We start from the raw sequence: 19,696 nt of genomic DNA, 5'->3' as shown, positions 1-19,696 counted from the left end.
TCGACGGGGTTCTAGATACTGGGAGGACAGTCGGCGTATTCGGTACCGACAGTAGCCTGGTACCTGACACACCCGAGAAGCCATGAAACGTTGACTCAGTTGGTGTGGTATCTGCCGAGTCCAAGAGAGCCAGCAAGTCAGTCTTTGCCTTCGCACCCTCTGTTATCCCTCTCTCTGCAGCATCTTCTCCAAAATCCAGGTAGTCCTCTGTCCTGTACCCCTGTCTCGGAGTCATGGCAGGCGAGACCAGTGGGGTATGCGCTGGGGTGAGTTCCATCGCTCCCAGACATTGTAAATGGAGTCTCTGTGCTGGGGTTTCCATCGACACCGAGCACGACGCCTCAACAGTTCTCTCTACCGAGCACGGCATCGACTCACTCTGTTCCGTCGACACCGTTATCGAAGCCGTGTTCAAATTCGCCTCGACAGAGCGCAGTCTCGACACCGAGCTGGCCGTCGACATCGAGCCCGACATCAACATTAGTAGTCCTTGCGCCCCCGACATCGAGTCCTGCGTCGACATCAAAAACGATGCTGCACCCGGCTGATGTGATGGAGCTGTCACCACCGCTCGTCGACCTTGGTAAACTCGGGCTCTCTCCCGATACCGAAACCCATGGTGTCGAAGTTGTTGATTCCGTGGAGTCCCAGCCCTCACAATCGGACTGGAGCGGCAACGGTGATGGAGTGCGGCTATGGACCCGAGTCTTCTTGGTCCTTTTTCGAGGGGGTGAAGCCTCCTGTTCATCCTCTGTCAACAATTTTCGTTTATGCCGCTTATGCCGGTGGTGCTTCTTTCCCACGTCTTCCGGCTGTTTGAACTCCTTTGTTCCAGTGGCTTTCGACTGCCTGATGGCAGAGTCCACTGCAGGAGCACTCGAGCTCGGCATCGGTGTCGGTATCGTGGTCGGCATCGAAGTGGCGGTCGACACCGAGGTTGAGGGTCTCGGCGTTGGTGGGCGTAACGCATCATCGTAAAGTGCCGCCCGCAACCTCAGCACTCAGTTTTTCAAAGTCTGTTTTGAAAAGGATGAGCAAATCCGGCAAGCCACGGGGTTGTGCTGCTCCCCTAGGCACAATAAGCAGGAATCATGTGTGTCCGTGGAGGGCAGCTTCGCTTTGCACTCTGAGCAGCGCTTAAAAGTCGTTTTAGGTTTGTCCCTGGCCGCTGTGGCCTCAGCCATTCCCGCAGCGGGAACAATCGTGTTTTTGCTTTCTTTCTTCAAGGTTAATCCGTGCACAGTCCAAAATACAGTCCAATAGTCAAGATCCAATATTCATTGTCCAGATACAATCCAAATTCTGTTTTCAATAACTAACTATCCGAGGAGCTAACAGTCCAAGGTGTTGACGCAACGGCGGTCAAACAGAAACTGAAAGAGACACGCCCCAACTGCCGGAGATAAGGGAAGCACGGCCTCGTGCATGGCAGTTGAGGGTGGAGTGAGGAGCTAGTCGGTCCGTGAGGTTACTGCGCAGGCGCAGAACCCAATGTTATGAATGCAACGGATCACTATCCAGATCCACGCTATCCACCCCTAGCACAGTACCTCCAGTGACTGTTGCTGGTGTCTATCTTATGTTTCTTTTTAGATTGTGAGCCCTTTGGGGCCAGGGATTCATCTTATTTGTTTGTTATTTCTCTGTGTAATCTGCCCTGAGCCATTTTTTGAAGAAATAGAATGAATGAATGAATGAATATATCTGATATAGCTGCCCCAATCCAAAGAATCACATGTGCAAGTACACTCCTGGTGTACATCTTTCTCTATCAAAGAGCACAAGTGATCAATACTTTTCGTTCTGATAAACCTGATCATTTGTACAGGCAATGGGAGTATGTGGACTAAGGATGGAGGCAGTAGAATGCTGAGCCTCCTTTGCCTGTGAATTTGTTAACTGGAAGAAACACTGTATGCACACATAATTCTAGAAGCAGTGTGCAGTGGATTTTCCTTGTGCACAGTCCCTCGTGCACATGGAGCTAAAAGGCCACATGTGGAAACCCGTTTCTGCCCATTGATTACCCACTACTGATCAAGTTGAATGTCAAAAATTATCCTGCTCTCGTCCTGCTGGTATAATATCTCCTTTAAGATACAACATACTAAGGCTACTTCTAATGAGTATTACATATTTGCACTTTATTTTCAACATAGTGAGCCTCAACACATGATGACACTAACCCAGGTTAGTGGCAGGCTAACCTGGGTTATCTGGTCATGTAGATGGGGGACAAGCTCCCACATCCAGGCTAGCCAAAGTCCGCTAACTTCACTTGGAAACCTCAGTCCTAATTCAGGTTACTGGGCCAGAGCAATGTACTAACTGGGATTAGTCAGTTGTGTGGCTGTCGCCAGCTGAAAACCCCATGTGGATACTGCTCCCCTGCCAGGGCACCATAGAGTCCCATGGCAAGAGCAGACTTCAGAAGAAGCCATTGCACCCTGCACAGAGAGCGCAGTGGCCTCGAGCCTCGGGCAGCCTGCCACCAGGTGGCTCCTGTCTGATGAAAGCGACAGACACCCCCCATGTAGCAGCAAGCATTTGTGAGGGGAAGGGGCAACGCACCAGGTCCACTGGTGCAGTAGGCTGGCAGCACCCCAGCATGTTTCCACAAGATCCACAACCACAGCCCCTGCTGCCTGAGCAAAGGGGCACCTTTTGAAGTGGTGCCTCTCACATTTTTGGCAAAGGGAAGTCAACTGTCCATAGCCAACCACTGCTCAGCATCCCTCCAATGGCCACTGTTGGTATCCACCAATTTTCCTTTTGGATTGGGAGCCCTTTGGGGACAGGGAGTCATCACATCCATGATTTGCCCATGTATGGTGCTTTGGGCTCCCTGTGTGGGGTCCTTGCCTTGTGGGGGTGGTATAGTCCCGTTGGCATGGCTGGGCAGGGGTTCTGGGAGAGTTCCATCCCCCAGTGGGGGGTGTCCCAGCGGATATCTTGTTCTACCCTTTAACTGGTTTTATCAGAGGCTTGCAACTGCTCTCCAAAAATTAGCACATTGAGGTCCATCTTTGTGCAGCATCCAAACAAAAAAAGGGGGGGGGAATTAAAGGGAGAAGAACAAAGGGGCACATGATTAATTATTGCTGACCATGGTGGCAGCCCAGTTCAGTGGCAGTTCTGCCACCTGTGTGCAAGGCCAGTGTGCATATGAGGAATGGCTGGGGAGGGAGCCCCTCTGAGGCACTTCCTTGCCCCTCCAGCTCATGGTACATGGGCTCCCAGGACTGTCCCATGGGGCACTGGGGGGCAGGCATTTGCCAAATCCCTCCTGGCTGTGGTGGGCACAGCTCCACCATTGCTCTGGGGGGCTGTCACTCGGTGAAAGTTCCAGTACCTTGCTGGTGCCCCTTCCCTGATAGCTGGGGTGCACCGGGGGCCATGACACAACCTTGGGCAGCCACAGGATGGACGCTGAAAGGTTAAGTGCTGCCTCCCAGTTCCAAACCAGACAGCATGTGTCGAGGTGGGGCATGGGTCCACCGAGGAGTGCCGAGGCTTCCTGAGTGCTCTTGGGCCAGCGCTGGTGGCCACAGGGCCCCTGCAGCTGTTACAGGAACCCCAGTCCTTCTCTCTTTCTTTGCTTTTCTGTGGTGTTTCCTCTGTGTTGACTCCTGCTTGCTTTGCATTAAATGAGTTATCGTTTCAGCAGGGTTCTAGGCCCTAAATCAATAGCCACGGCATCTTGAGATAAGGCCTGCTATGAGTATAATGAACTGAATGTTTGCTGTCCTGTTTTAAAGGCTATACAACTATCCGAAGACAGCAGATTAGCTGATCCCCCTGCTTGACAGTTGAATTTATGTATTAGAGCCATAGATAGGAAAGAGCCAGAAGGCGTTATGTATTCAATCCACTTGTATTTAATTGTTATAGCTTGTATGGAAATTGACCCCAAAATCCCCTCACTTCTTACTGTAAAGATTATGAGGATTTGCTAAACACCCCAAGCTTTTATGTTGGTCTATTGACGGGCATAAGCTTGAGCAGGTCAGTTTCTATTAAGTACTTAGGCGTTGTATTTTACTCCACTGTTAGTCGTCGACTCCACCAAGAATATGTAATCTAAAATTAAGGTTATCATTGGCAATATTAGTGTTTTTCTGCTCTAGAGGTGATCTTTTTATTCTTGCAGCCATAAGACTATTTGAGTCCAAGGCGCTGGCTAATTTGCTTTATGGAGCACAGCTCGACCTAACATCCAAGTCTTAGAAGCTGTGCAATCTAAATATCTTAGAAAGCTGTTTAGGTACCACTTCTAAAGCAGCTTTGAGAGTGGAGGCAGTTTTGATAAATGTTGAGTCTAAAATCTGACTTTTAATATTCAAATCTTGGCTTAAAATAAACTTTAATCCCACTGGATTACTTCCGCTTATGCTAGCAGATACATTCACCTCTAACTGGGAAATGGAAGTTAAGAGGAAATTGTTCTCCTATGGGTTTGCCCCCCAGTTATTGCTGACAATGGATCTTGATCAAGCCAGCCTGGCATTCACCCAAAGAATTTGTGATGTAACGTGGTAATTCGATAGAAGTTCTATATCAAGGAGATTAATGGTGGGTAAACAAATTTTGAATATGAAAACTGCAAATTATTTAGATAAGGTTATAATAGCAAAATACCGTAGAGCTTTTACACTAGCATGCTTTGACTTTCTACCTTCTGTTGTATATGAGGGTAGGATTTAAGTAGTCCCTTATGCAGAGCGGTTTTGTTCTTGCAAGGCAGTAGCTTTTGAGACACTAACCCATGTGCTACTACAGGGACACTCACTGTTGTTTCTACAGGGACACTCACTATGAATTATAATAGTGCCCCTTCTAGCAAATTACCCTGGCCGCCTGGATGAATTCTGTGTTCATTATTTTTTATCTGACAGTGATGATAAAACCACTTATGCAGTTGGTAAGTTTTTGCCTTGTTGCCATTAGAATTTATAGTAAGAGAGTACTTGTATAGTTAGATTTCATGAGATTTATGAATACATGGATTCGTTATTAAACTGTTTGGACTGTATGTATATATTTTTCTGGTCAGCGACTGCAAATAAACTGCAAAGAAAAAAGAAAAAGACCCAAAAGTAACCCCACCTGGCCTATATGCTTATTCCTCTCCCTTTGAATTTCTAATATGGGCTTTGATGGCCCAGATGGCAGGAAAGGAGTATGAGCACGTTTGACAAGCTAAAACTTATCGATCTAGGCTGAAGACAAGAGAAGGTGAGAATTATTGCCCAGTACCAGGGAACTGCCCGTCCTCTGACCCTGGGCACAGAAGACAAGAATTGTAATACTCAACCAGCTGTGGCGCCAAGATGGGAGGAAGGGACTGGACAAGATCTGCCGGAGACAAGGGGCCTGGAAGATGGCCTAATTGCACCCTGATGATGACCAGAGGGGGTAACTTCAAAGGCCAGGAAGGATATAATAACCCAGGGTTCAGACCAGGAAGACAGAGCACCAATCCAAGAAAGGTCTCTTCCCTCTCCTATGTCGCACAGTGCTCTGCCTCTTCACTTCACTTCACCTCAACATGCTACATCTTCGTTCTCAGACATCTCTATTCAACAGGAAAAGCTGTGGGCCGGCCACCTATTGGCATTCTTGCTTCTTGGTAAAAAACAACAACTCTCCCCTATTCCCCTTTCCCTTTCTCCGCTGTTTGCTAGGAAGAACTGTTGTGCATTCAAGTTAGGAATATTAGCCTCTGCTTCCCAGGACCCAGTTGTTGCTGTCACTGCTTGAATCTATTTCTTAAGGAAAGCTATAAAAGGCAATCTGGTTTGGAACCACCGGGGCTAGGCAGGGCTCTCAACTGCTGCTTGCGGGTTTGGCTGGCACCTGGTCGCCAATCATGTGAATGCGCCTGAGTGCTGTGGTGCTCGCCTCTGCTGCTTGTGTGTTCTGCCACAGCGCTAATCTGGGTTAGGCTCTTGCCTAGCCCCAAATGATTGTGTGTTGGGGCTTGAAGTTTCTAGTTCATAGAGGACAAACAATGACTAGCTGATGCCTCCAAATTACACAGAACAGTTGATCAAGAGCTTGTGTATGAATATGACCAAGGTATGTTACAAACATATATATGAACTATGCTATGTTCCTCAATTTTATTACCAATATATCTCCTGAGACTGTCCAAGGATTAGGAAGGGAATGTTATGGTGCTATAAAGTTTTGTTGATTAGGAAGGGGTTTTTATGGTGCTATAAACCTTCTTTCCACCATCAGTCTGACTGAAGATTGATATTCTAAAGAGCTGGTGTGGAAAATATCATTACTTTAGGGAAGTAAATAGTTTCTTCAGAATTCAGAAGTATCAACAGATTATCTTACCACTTCCAAGCAAACAGGCAATATAGATACAATAGGCAATATAGATACAAACAGAACAATTTCATATTCTTCGTACAATCAAAGACATTTAATGAGTAGTCTAACAACTTATAGGTGTTCTTCCTCATAATCCTATGCATGTTTACTCAGAAGCAAGACCCATGTATTCAGTGGGGCTTACTCCTAAGTAAATATGCATAAGGTTGCAGTCTAACTTACTTAGAATTTTGTCCTCCTGTGTCAGAATTGGTGAAGCATCAATTTCTAGGTCTTGACTTTTTTGGGCCATTATATGTCCAGGCTTGGGTCTTTTAAGTACTAAATGTTCCATTGATCAGTGGAGAGAAAACAGATACATGTAAAATTAAGTGCTGACACAAATGCCAAATAGTTTCTTCTAGGGTATATTGTACATTCATTCTTGAGTAATGATTTTCTGAAAGGCCAGCTGGATCCTTTGGGTTAGCCAGAATTTCCAAAATTTCTGGGTTGTGCTCCTCTGGCTTGTGGCTGGGAGACAAGTAGGGAAGACTGCCTCTTTGCTCTGCCCTCTTCTGCAATCTCCCAGCCAAGAACATTCCAAGTAGCAGACCTTAGAAGAGTCCTAAATCATGGTAAAAAACCCAAATCTCAAAATAGAGAATTATGCAACTTGAAAAAACCCAAACAATAGTAGTGGATAATACATGGAAGTGGTTCTTGCCAATGAACCAGGCTCCCAAAAGAACCTACCAGCCAATACTAAAGAAACCTCTCTAGATCTCCCCCTTCCTCAATTATTTGGGGTGTGTGTGTGTGTGTGTGTGTGTGTGTGTGTGTGTGTGTGTTTGCAGTATTTGGTCAAATGCATGGGTTAGAATGACACTATGGAAAATCCAAGGAAGGACCCAGCTGGCATTTTTTTAGGTTATGGTGTCACTCCAAGATAACTAGAATGTATCAAAGCAATACAATCCCCAAACTGAGGGAGAACCAAATTACTGAGTTGCAATACAAAAGCATCCTTCCAGGAAGGATAATCAAAATCTTCCAAATGATCCAAACAATTAATCTAGGAAAACCTGCAGCCTTATGTCCAAAAACAGTTTCTACTGAAGAGGGAGTATCTATGTAGTGTTACATGAAGGAATGTGTTCGGTTAGTTGTCCAACATGCCCCGGATTGCAGAGTGGGAATACTGTTGATCCTCTTCCAAAATGAGCTGGGGGAAGAGTCCCTGAACTCTGACATATTTTAAGATGGTGGTTGGCTCCTGTCTCCCTGCCTGCCTCCCATCACTCCTGACTCTCCCTGTGCCTGGGAGACAAAGGGTAAGGCTTCTGCCTTCCAAAAGCTCCCACCTGACCCCCTTTAAAGTTGCTTATGCCCCTACCCAGGAGTCTTGACCAACAGACTGAGAACTCCTGGCTTAAGGTTTATTGTGACTGGAACTATCCTTCACAGAGAAAGGGGGCCTAAAAACACGAGTGGGCACTAAGAGAGGTTTCTGTCTGTATTAGCTTTGACCATCTGCATGTTTATTTGCTACAAAGGCTGGTTGTTAAATTTCTCTGCACCACCAAGGTCTGAGGCTGTCTTGTGCATTTCCCCAAAATAGAAAGATTATGTGTGTACATAATGTGTGTCCAAATGCAAGTATTCCATATTGGACAGTGGCAACTCCTTTCACTGCCAAAAGTGGTGGTAATCAAAAGTGCCACCCTTCAGCTCTGTCCAAATCTGTCCACTACTTGGATCCCTCCTACCTGCTGTACTCCCAGTTCCACCTGTCAAAAGCCTACCCCAGCTCCATATGCCACTCTTGCAAAGTACCTGTTGCAATCTATGACCCACTCACTAAAGTAAGCTACACATGTATAAGAACCAACCCTCAGACTCTTTGCATCACTTCAGTCACTGAATACATAATGAAAGGAGACAGAGACTGAATCTTTGAAGTTTCTCCACACCTGCCTATTTCTAGAGAGTGGCACATAGCGTCAAAGCCTGATTAGGACATGCTCATTTTGAGAAATTCAGGCTATAGAGGAAAGTCAACATTAAGTGCTGCACCAAGGTGTGGAAGATGCCAATTACATCCATCAGCTCATCATGCCTGTCAGGACTTTCCTCATGGTAGACACAACCCCCCTCTAAGGTGCTGATGAAGCAAACACCCTCTCCTCCTGCTCTGGTTTTTTATTATGAAGAAAAATAATGATGAAAAGAAATGAAAACTGAAGTAGAATATTCTATGAAAATGATCTATGAGAGGAAAAAAAACATGTTACTAAGGCAGCAATCAAAAGGGAATTGAGGAGAGAGCATTGGTCTCACCCTGGAGACATGCAATGGCATGATTTTTTTCTATTTTAGGGCAGGAGCCAGAAGACCTTTCTAAGTTGGAGAAGTTCTTGAAATGCTGCTCTACACAAGTGCTGATCACATATATGTGTCTGCACATAGTCTACAAAGAGAAACATTCTTCCTTTTCTCTTGTCACAACTATGCTATCTTCTACTCCCCTATGAAATACAACATACTTTACAACCATCCCAACTTAAGGGGCATCTTTGGGAATACACATGTTAGAGATGACATGTTAGAAATAACATTCTGTACTTACCAGGTGCTTTAGTTGTTTGTATCTGCAGCCCTGAAACTAATGGTTTCAAGAAATATGGAACTTGATGATCTGATGGTTCAGTTAAACTAGATTTTTCTCTGACTGGCACTGAGGGGAAAAAAGGTTGCTCACTTGTAACATGCTCTGTAAGTGATCCATAGACATTCATAAGCCTGGGTTCTGTGCCTGTGCAGGTCTTCATGGGTGGAATATAGAAGCTCATTGTGGTACTCACATGCCACCGCTTGTACTCAGCAATGCATGACCATTTACTGTATTTTGGCATGCCCTTCCTTTGGTTCCTGGACCCCATATCTCATGAAGTCTTTTAGAGAGCACAGGTTAGTCTTTATCTATTCACTTACTTTTGTGGGAAGGATGAGAAGGTCTTATGAATGTCTATGGATCACTTGCAGATAATAAGTTACAGGTGAGAAACCTGTTTATCCGTAACATGATCCACAGGACATTCATAAGCCTAGGTGTTTATCGAGCTTTCCGAGGAGGAGGGAGCAGTAAGCTATTGCAAATTTCTCTTCAAGACTCCCCTTCCAGAATTAGCTTGCACAACATAATGTAGGTCAATTACATAGTGTTTCACAAAGGGTAGTTCAGAGGACCATGCTGCCACCTTACAGATATCTTCCATTTGGATTTCTGAGAGATGTTGCATAAGCGCTAGTAGACTGAGCTCTAATTGTGCATGGTGGTTCTACCTTCTGAATCTTGAATAAAAAGATTAGTTCTACCAGCCAATTGGGCAGGCATTGTCTTGATATAGGATGGCCCTTTGACCTACCCTGATAGGTTACAAAAAGTTGTTTACTCTTATGATAGCCCTTAGTCCTACCTAAGTAAAATAAGAGTGACTTCCAAACATCCAATGCATGTAAAGATGTATTTAGAGGCATTGAGAGTTTCTGGGAAATGTAGGTAGCACAATATCCTGATTCAGGTGAAAATCCTCTTGAATTGCCTAAGTAGATGTATCTGAAACACATGTACCCTGCACACAGCTGGTCTCCCCAGAAACAGCAGTTGATCTAGGCAGAGATTTTAATGAAGAAGAAGGACCTGCAGCTGCAGTAGGGACTTTGAAATACTGTAAGAGTAACTCCTTCTCTGTTTGTTTTCAGGAAAAACTTCAAGACTCCTATTTTTGCAGGCTTTTAATTAGAATTAATTTTTAATAATTTTAAAAACTTGTTTTAATGACTATTTTATTCTATTGTTTGTATTGTCATGTATTTTAATTTGTGACTTGTATATATTTTAAATTTTGCACACTGCCTAGAGACGAACATATCAGGCGGTATAGAAATATAATAAATAAATGAATTAAATAAACAAACAAACAAGCAAACAAACAAACAAAAAAATAAACAGGTTGTCTCCCTTCTGCCCCTGGAATGCAGATGGAGCCGTCCCTTGTATTCTGAAGCTGGTCACTCCTGTCACCTCATTCTCTCCAAAGAAACAGACCTGTGTGCCTTCCACAGATGGTAGTCATCATAATCATATGGTAAGCCTGGAGACATAGTGCAGCGATATTTTTGAACCCTAGTTGGATTTCTACTGCTGCTGTAGTGGTGAGAACAACCCAGTGATGCAGGTGAACTCCAATAACTGGAACAACTGTGGCGGTGCAAGCACTGTGTGTGTGCATTACCTGATGCAGAGGCATGATCCAAATGCTGAGTGCTTCTTGGAGAGTAATGTTTAGCTGGAGGCATAGAAGGAGTCTTTGGAATGGGAATAACATCCTCTTCATCATCAAATCTAGTCCTTGACTTTAAAATCCTCTAAATGTCGCAGCCGATGGAGTGCTTTCAGTAGAGACTAACAGAGAAAGCGAGGAATAGGTACCAGCTTGATCTAGACCAACATTCTCCCCGTTAGAACTTTTTCCTCAACATCGATGATAGTCATTGATTGAGAAGGACGACCTTCTGAATGAGACTTTGTTCCCATCAATGTCGACAGATCCAGCAATGGAGACAAGTGTCCTGACACATTCACTGTCATTGCTGGCACCCCTGGTAACTGGGCAAAGAGGCACCTTTTTAACATGGTGATTCTCTTTAGAGAATCACAAGGGGGAGAGTAACTGGCCCTATCCTATACAGTACCTCCAGTGACTGTTGTTGGTGTTTATCTTATGTTTCTTTTTAGATTGTGAGCCCTTCGGGGACAGGGATCCATCTTATTTATTTATTATTTCTCCATGTAAACTGCTTTGGAAACGTTTGTTGAAAAGCAGTATATAAATAGTTAACATAAGAAGAGCCCTGCTGGAATGGGCCCAAGGCCCATCTAGTCCAGCATCCTGTTTCACACAGTGGCCCTCCAGATGCCACTGGAAGCCTACAGCAGGAGTTGAGGGCATGCCCTCTCTCCTGCTGTTACTCTCCTGCAATTGGTACTCACAGGCATCCTGCCTTTGAGGCTAGAGGTGGCCCTCCGACTAGTAGATTTTGATAGACCTCTCCTCCATGAAGTCATCCAAACCCCTCTTAAAGCCATCCAGGTTGTTGGCTGTCACCACATCTTGTGGCAGCGAATTCCACAAGTTGATTATGCCTTGAAAAAATACTTCCGTTTGCTGGTCCTAAATTTCCCGGCAATCAATTTCATGGGATGACCCCTGGTTCTAGTGTTATGGGAGAGGGAGAAGAATTTCTCTCTATCCACTTTCTCCACTCCATGCATGATTTTATACCCCTCTATCATGTCTCCCCAAGGTTGCCTCTTTTCTAAACTAAATAGCCCCAGGTGTTGTAGCCTTGCCTCATAAGAAAGGTGCTCTAGGCCCCTGATCATCTTGGTTGCCCTCTTCTGCACCTTTTCCAGTTCTACAATGTCCTTTTTTAGATGTGACTAGAATTGTACACAGTAATCCTGGTGTGGCCGCACCATAGTTTTGTATAATGGCATTATAATATTAGCAGTTTTATTTTCAATCCCCTTCCTAATGAATCCTAGCATGGAATTGGCCTTTTTCACAGCTGCCGCACATTGAGTCGACACTTTCAACGAGCTGTCCACCACAACCCCAAGATCCCTCTCTTGATCAGTCACCGACAGCTCAGATCCCATCAACATATACTTGAAGTTGGGGTTTTTCGTCACAATGTGCATCACCTTACACTTGCCAACATTGAAGCGCATTTGCCATTTTGTCGCCCACTCTCTCAGTTTGGAGAGATTCTTTTGGAGCTCCTCACAATCTTTTTTGGATTTCACTACCTGGAAGAGTTTGATATCATCTGCAAATTTGGCCACCTCGCTGCTTACCCCTACTTCTAGATTATTTATGAATAAATTAAAAAGCACCGGTCCCGGTACAGATCCCCGGGGGACCCCACTTCTTACTTACTTCCATTGTGAAAACTCTCCATTTATACCTACCCTCTGTTTCCTATCTTTCAACCAGTTAGCAATCCACATATGTACTTGTCCCCTTATCCTGTAACTGCTAGGTTTTCTCAGAAGTCTTTGATGAAGAACTGTAAAAAGCTTTTTGGAAGTCCAGGTATACTATGTCAATTGGATTACCTTTATCCACGCACTTGTTGACACTCTCAAAGAACTCCAAAAGGTTCGTGAGGCAAGATTTCCCTTTGCAGAAGCCATGCTGGTTCTCTCCCGGCCAGCAGGACCTGTTCTTCTATATGCGTTACAATTTTATCCTTGAGGATGCTTTCCATCTATTTGCCTGGAACGGATGTTAAGCTTGTTGGAAGGAAAGGACTTTGCGCTGTCTCTTTGCCTCAGACAGTGGAGGACAGACTAGTAAGTCAGAGGGCTAGAAGGTCAAAGACATTTGGTCATCACTTCCTGCTGCTCTGATGCTATCCCTTTGAAATGTAGATTGCTAATCTTAGGGGATTCAACTTCCTTCCTCCTTCTCTCTCTTCCTACCTGGCTGTTGACCTTGCAACATGGCAAGTCTCTTGCCCTGCACCATATGTGCAGAGAAGATGGTGAATCCATCTGCATCCATTTAGATAGATAGATTAGAGATCCTAAATCCTCACTTTCTTATCTAGAATGGAGTTCCTTAATAAATACCTTTTATATTGATTTGAAACTAGCAATTGGCTCCAAGTTACTTTACTCTTAGCACACATGCATGCATAACTAAATCCGCTGTGTTTCTGCCTCTGTGCACTCTGCTATATTGAAAAAGGGATTCTCTCACCACAGAGAATTTCCAACAGGTTATGGGCTCCAGCAAGTTATGGGAGCAGTATTTTGAGCTGCGTGTGCTGCAACTAGATAGTTAGGTTTGTTCCAGGAGATCCATTGAGATCTAGCGTGGACACTTTGAATTGCTAATCTACAGCAACTGCCTTTTGGAGCCGGTGAGCATGGCTGCATACCTGGAGGGAAAACTCAGGCTTACCATCCTGGAAGCGGATAATTACTTGGAATGGAAGACTCGACTGAGGATTGCACTGAAAGCAGAGGGACTCCACCAAGTTACTGAGGAAGACCCCCCGCCAGATGGAACCTCGGATGCTGAGAAAAAGGAGAAGGAACTCTGGCTAATTAAGGACCGAAAATCACAAGCGATGATTGCAGCTTCCGTGAGTAAAACTTTCCTTTATGCTATTTGTGATCTTGGAACCTCAAAGGAGATGCTAAACAAGCTAGATTCTATGCATATGAGGAAAGGATGGGCATACACGTTTAATTTACGCCGAAAATTGCAAGATCTCCAATATAAAGATGGGGACTGTTTCTCTACTTTTATTGGGACTTTGGAAGATTTCTTTTTCCAATTTAGACAAGCAGGAGAGGAATTTACAGAGAGTCAAAAGCTGGAGACTCTGTTCTTGAGCTTGCCTGCTTCCTATAGCACTATAATTGGGCAATTGGAAACCCACACCAATCTAAACTTTGAAAAGGCTGTAGAAACATTGTCTTCGGAGGCAAACCGAAGAAACCTTTTAAACTCACGCTATGAAAGTGAACTGGCTAGCAACTTTGCTCTTAAAGCAACAATTGATCATTCCAGACGTAACCCGAGATGGGGAGGGAATGCTGGAGGAAATGCTGCAAGAGGGAACCGCATGGGCACCTCACATTTGCATACAAAGAGAGCCGATTTCACCAGAGAAACTCAGCCCAGAGAGAGAGGTCACATGACCGCCAGTGCTGAAATGAGGTCAGCTGGAAACAAAGCCTTCAGGTGTTTCCTATGTAACGAATTTGGCCACCGGGTGGCGCATTGTCCCAAGAATCAGACCAGGAGGTCTGGGAATATCAGTCAAACAAAGGAGAATGAAAATAGAGATTCCAAGTATACAGACAGACATTTCAACAAGAACTATAGTGTTAATTTAATGAAAAATAATGAAAAGCTGATTTTAGATTCTGGGTCATCTGTCCATATTTCTAAAAATCTAAGTTTCTATACTGAACTGTTTGATATTCCTGAAGAGACTGTTTATTTGGGCAATAATACTACAATTAAAGCAAAGAAAAAGGGCGAAGGAATTGTATATTGCAAATTGCTGGATGGATCTGTTAAACCATTTTTTCTGAGAGATGTTTTGTATATCCCTGAATTCTCAAGCTCCTTGATTTCAATATCCAAGCTAGAGCAACAAGGCTGTGAATTGTATATTAAAAATGGACAATGTGTTGTTACCCAGAATGGAAAAGTTTGCCTTGTGGGCTCGGAATTTCAAGGTCTTTATCATGTGGAAGAGCAATTTACAGACAGAGAAAGACCAGCCCAGTCCAGACCTGAGGCATACCAGCCTAATGTAGTGAACCTAGCCAAGTTGTGTGAGCATGGAAACTGCTTACAATTATGGCACAGAAGACTAGGACACAGAAGTTTTGAATCAATTCAAAACATGAAGGAACAGGGATTAGCTAATGGCATTGATTTTGTACCATGTGACACTGTAACTAACTGTGTTTCTTGTCTCGAGTTCAAAGCAGTAAACAAGCCATTCCCAAAGCAGAGTGAAAGGAAGACGAAAGGACCCTTGGATCTGATCCACAGTGACATATCTGGACCACTACCAGCAACCATAGGTAATCATAAATATTTTCTAACTATAACAGATGATTTCTCACGATACACGTGTGTTTATTTACTGAAGGAAAAATCAGAGATGCTGGAGAAATTAAAACAATATGTGGCGATGGCAAGCAACAAATTTGGCTGGAAGCCAAAGATCCTGCGCACAGACAATGGAGGAGAATACATGTCCAATGCTACACAGCAGTTCTTAAGAGAACATGGAATTGTGCATCAAACTACGGTGCCTTACTGCCCGCCCCAAAATGGAATCGCAGAAAGAATGAACAGAACTCTACTGGACATGGTAAGATGCATGCTTGCTGACGCACACCTCCCACAGAAATTCTGGGGAGAAGGCATCATGACTGCTACATACATACACAACAGAATGAACACAAAACCTATTGAAACAACACCTTATGAACTTTGGCATGGTCATAAGCCGTCCATGACGCATCTGCGTGTCTTTGGAAGCACGGCTTACTCATACATCCCAAAGGAAAAAAGGACTAAGTTAGGGCCTAGGGCCACAAAAGGGATTTTTGTAGGCTACGCAGCACAATCCAAAGCCTACAGAATTCTGGATCCTGACACCAACAGGATAACCATGAGCAGAGCAGTGTGTTTTGAAGAGGATGAAAGAGCTACACCTTCAGAGGGGGCCTACACTGAAGCAAGCAACCAGACCAAGCACCCTGATGACTGGATTATGCTTCCTGATCTCAGAGGAACTGAGGAGGAGGAGGAGACAGCAGATCCAGATCCAACCACACTTGACACAGAGACCCCCAGCGATCCACCAGACGCACCTGAGGTGATAGAAGGGACCACAGAGGGTGAGGTGAGGCGATCAACGCGCTCAAACAGAGGTGTTCCAGCTCCGAGGCTGTCCTACCTCGCAAGAACAGCGGAACAACCAGAACCTTCATCATGGGAGGAAATATCCCAGCTACCACAACCAGAAGCCCAGAAGTGGAAACAGGCTGCAATTGAAGAGCTTGAGGCTCTACAGAAAAACAAAACCTGGACTCTTACTAAGTTACCACAAGGAAGAAAAGTTATTGGCTGCAAATGGGTTTTCAAACTCAAACATGATGCTGATGGTGAGATTCAGCGCTACAAAGCCAGATTAGTAGCAAAAGGATATTCACAAAAATATGGAGAAGATTATGATGAAACCTTTGCACCAGTGGTTAAACATACCACAGTAAGGACTCTGTTAAGTATTGCTGCTAGCAAAGGAATGCATGTTGAGCACCTAGACGTGAAAACTGCATTCTTGCATGGTGAACTAGAAGAGGACATTTACATGCAACAACCACCAGGTTTCTTACAGGAAGGCAAAGAGGACTATGTATGCAAACTGCAAAAGAGCATTTATGGTTTAAAACAAGCTGCCAGAGCATGGAATATAAAACTGAATGATATGCTGCTTCAAGCAAACTTCAAAAGAAGTGAAGCTGATCCCTGCCTGTACACGAGATGCAGAGATGGGAAATGGACTTACATTTTGGCGTATGTTGATGATTTGATTTTTGCCTATGAAAATCCAGATGACAGCAAGGAAATAATGGATCATCTGAACAAAGAAGTGGAAGTCAAGCAACTTGGCAACATTGCACACTACTTGGGCATTCAAGTACAAAGAGAGAAAGATGGAAGTTTCCTGATCAACCAAGAACAGAAAATTAAAGACTTGATAAACTTGCTCAGACTGGAAAATGCAAATCCTACACCAACTCCAATGGAAGTGAACTACATAAAGCAAGAAGATCAAACTGAGCCACTATCTGACAACCATAGATATCGTGAAGCATTGGGTAAGCTTTTATACATTAGTACACTCACTAGGCCAGATATTAGTACAGCAGTTGGTTTACTTTGTAGAAAGACTGCATCACCAACAGTCAAGGACTGGAATGCAATGAAAAGACTTGTTAGGTACCTAAAGGGTACTGCACACTTTAAGCTCAAGCTGCCAGCTAATAGTGAACCAAAACTAGAAGCATACGTAGATGCAGACTGGGGTGGAGATATAACAGACAGGAAATCCACCAGTGGTCACATAATTTTCTATGGAGATGGAGCGATAAGCTGGTCAAGCAGAAAACAAGACATAGTAGCATCATCAACCACTGAAGCGGAATATGTATCAGCTGCACAGGGCTGTCACGAGATACAATGGCTGTGTCAACTACTGAAGGACCTAGGTACAGATGTACCACAGCCCATACCAGTGTATGAAGACAACCAAAGCTGCATTCAACTCTCCAAACAAGAAGATGTAAAGAGGAGTACCAGACATATTGATGTGAAGTACCATGTAGTGAGAAGTCTGCAGAAAGATGGACTAATCAAGTTGCTCTACTGCCCGACAAATGAAATGCTCGCAGACTTACTCACTAAGCCACTACCAAGACCCTGCTTTGAAAAGCTGAGAGAGAAAATGAATATTGTGAACTGAGTCACGAGACAACGAGAGGGGGTGTTGGAAGGAAAGGACTTTGCGCTGTCTCTTTGCCTCAGACAGTGGAGGACAGACTAGTAAGTCAGAGGGCTAGAAGGTCAAAGACATTTGGTCATCACTTCCTGCTGCTCTGATGCTATCCCTTTGAAATGTAGATTGCTAATCTTAGGGGATTCAACTTCCTTCCTCCTTCTCTCTCTTCCTACCTGGCTGTTGACCTTGCAACATGGCAAGTCTCTTGCCCTGCACCATATGTGCAGAGAAGATGGTGAATCCATCTGCATCCATTTAGATAGATAGATTAGAGATCCTAAATCCTCACTTTCTTATCTAGAATGGAGTTCCTTAATAAATACCTTTTATATTGATTTGAAACTAGCAATTGGCTCCAAGTTACTTTACTCTTAGCACACATGCATGCATAACTAAATCCGCTGTGTTTGTGCCTCTGTGCACTCTGCTATATTGAAAAAGGGATTCTCTCACCACAGAGAATTTCCAATAAAGCTAACCTGCCTGTAATTTCCAGATTGCCCCTGGATCCCGTTTTGAAAATCATTGTTACATTTGCTACTTTACAGTCCTCCAGTACAGAGCCTGATTGCAGGGATAAGTTATATATTTTAGCAAGGAGGCTGGCAAGTTCACATTTGAGTTCTTTGAGGACTCTAGGATGGATGTCGTCCGGCCCTGGCAATTTGCTAGTTTTCACTTTTTCCAGACAGTTTAGAACATCATCTCTTGTCACTGCTATCTGACTCAGTTCCTTAGCCTCCATCCCTAAAAAGCCTGTTTCAGGAACAGGTATATGCTCAGTATCCTCTGCCGTGAGGACAGACACAAAGAACTGTTGTCCCTGTCAACGCTAGTACTGGGTCCGCAGCTTGCTCCTTCGACACCGAGGTTGACATCGATGGCCACTTCGTTGTTGACATAGAAGGTACTTGCAGCTTAGTTGTCGCAGCTGACTCCTTCAACAGTGATGTCAATGTTGATGTCTGCTTCAGCGTCAACAGTGCAGATGCCTGCCCCACTTTTGTTTGAACCCCTGACGGGGACAGTATTCGAAAAGTGGACTTAGATGCTGAGGCATCTGTCAACTTGTGGGGTCTTTGCTTCTTTGATGGTGACTCCAAAAGTGAATGTTTTTGAATGTTTCCTATGGTGACTCCTGGAGGCAGAATCTTTCAAGACCTCTGCTGGGAGTATACATGCTCCCCTGATGTCGATCTCAAAGCTGAAGAAGACATCGATGGTTTAGTCGGTGTCAACACCAAGGTCAATACCAACAACAGTGGCTGTGCAAAGTGCGGCATCAATGTTGGGGGGCGAAGCGCTTGCTTATACAGAGCTGCCTGAAGTCAAAGTGCCTGGTTTTCAAAAGGTTGACAAGAGAAGGATGTGCAAATTCTGCAGGTCCTCCTTGTATTGTTATCCTCAGCTAAACAGAACAAACAGAAGTTATGCTGATCCATCAACAGCAACTTTTCCACTCAATTCTTGCACTTCTTAAAAAGTTTTCCTAATGTCCATTGAGAAATCAGAAACCAAAAACAAGCTGCACCAAATCAAGAAAGCAATCCAAATCTGCCAACAAAAACCACCCATTTATTAATGAGTAGTCAGCACCCAGTCATATAAGTCAAAAATATTTCACCAGAGTCTCTCTCTCTCTCTCTCTCGCTCTCTCTCTCTCCAAATCCAACTGAGGAGCCCTAGCTGATGAGATGAACACTTTGGCGGTCAGAAAGGAATTAAAGGAAGGGCACTCCAACTGCCAAAATAAACAGTCATGCCAAGCATGAGGGGCAGTGTGTGAGTGCTATAAGGAGCTTGGATATTCCACCCATGAGATCCTGTGCAGATGCAGAACCCAGGCTTATTAACGCCCTATGGATCACGCTACAGATTATTATTTTTATATATTGTAGACAAAATAAAAGTGAATATAGCAGTTGGAAATGCAGTTTTTAAAAAGTCACTGTCTCACAGAACTAACAATAATCCTTTGCTGTGAGTAAAATGCTAGATAAGATAGGTATGGATTCCAAATAGTAGCAGCCATTGTGGCCAGAAGACATAACAGTAACAATTCACTCTGCTAGACTGATATTTACCACCGAGTGTCAGATCTATTATTATGACCTATCCACATATGCAGGTCACTATTTGATATTGCACTCATCTAGTGATGAACATGCATATGTGAACCAGAGTTGAGTCTTATCTTTGCCAA

At 44.2% G+C, this 19,696-nt stretch overlaps 1 protein-coding gene across 7 annotated transcripts in view; it reads right to left on the bottom strand.

Moving 5' to 3' along the window:
- The window catches only part of CCDC7 (coiled-coil domain containing 7), a 457,188-nt gene that overhangs the window by 17,105 nt on the left and 420,387 nt on the right, over positions 1–19,696 (bottom strand). For all 7 annotated transcript variants that reach the window (XR_008309433.1, XM_053259060.1, XM_053259062.1 and 4 more), the window contains 2 exons: positions 8,954–9,061; positions 6,568–6,666 (listed from right to left, as the gene is read on the bottom strand). Coding sequence is in view for 6 of the 7 variants with exons in the window: in XM_053259060.1 (XP_053115035.1) it covers positions 6,568–6,666; positions 8,954–9,061 (207 nt within the window). In the remaining variant the exon portion in view is untranslated. The remainder of the gene's footprint in view (positions 1–6,567; positions 6,667–8,953; positions 9,062–19,696) is intronic.

Source organism: Hemicordylus capensis, chromosome 6 (genome assembly GCF_027244095.1).
Source record: "Hemicordylus capensis ecotype Gifberg chromosome 6, rHemCap1.1.pri, whole genome shotgun sequence".
Taxonomy (NCBI): Eukaryota; Metazoa; Chordata; class Lepidosauria; order Squamata; family Cordylidae; genus Hemicordylus; species Hemicordylus capensis.
This window is presented reverse-complemented; position numbering and strand designations above follow the sequence as displayed.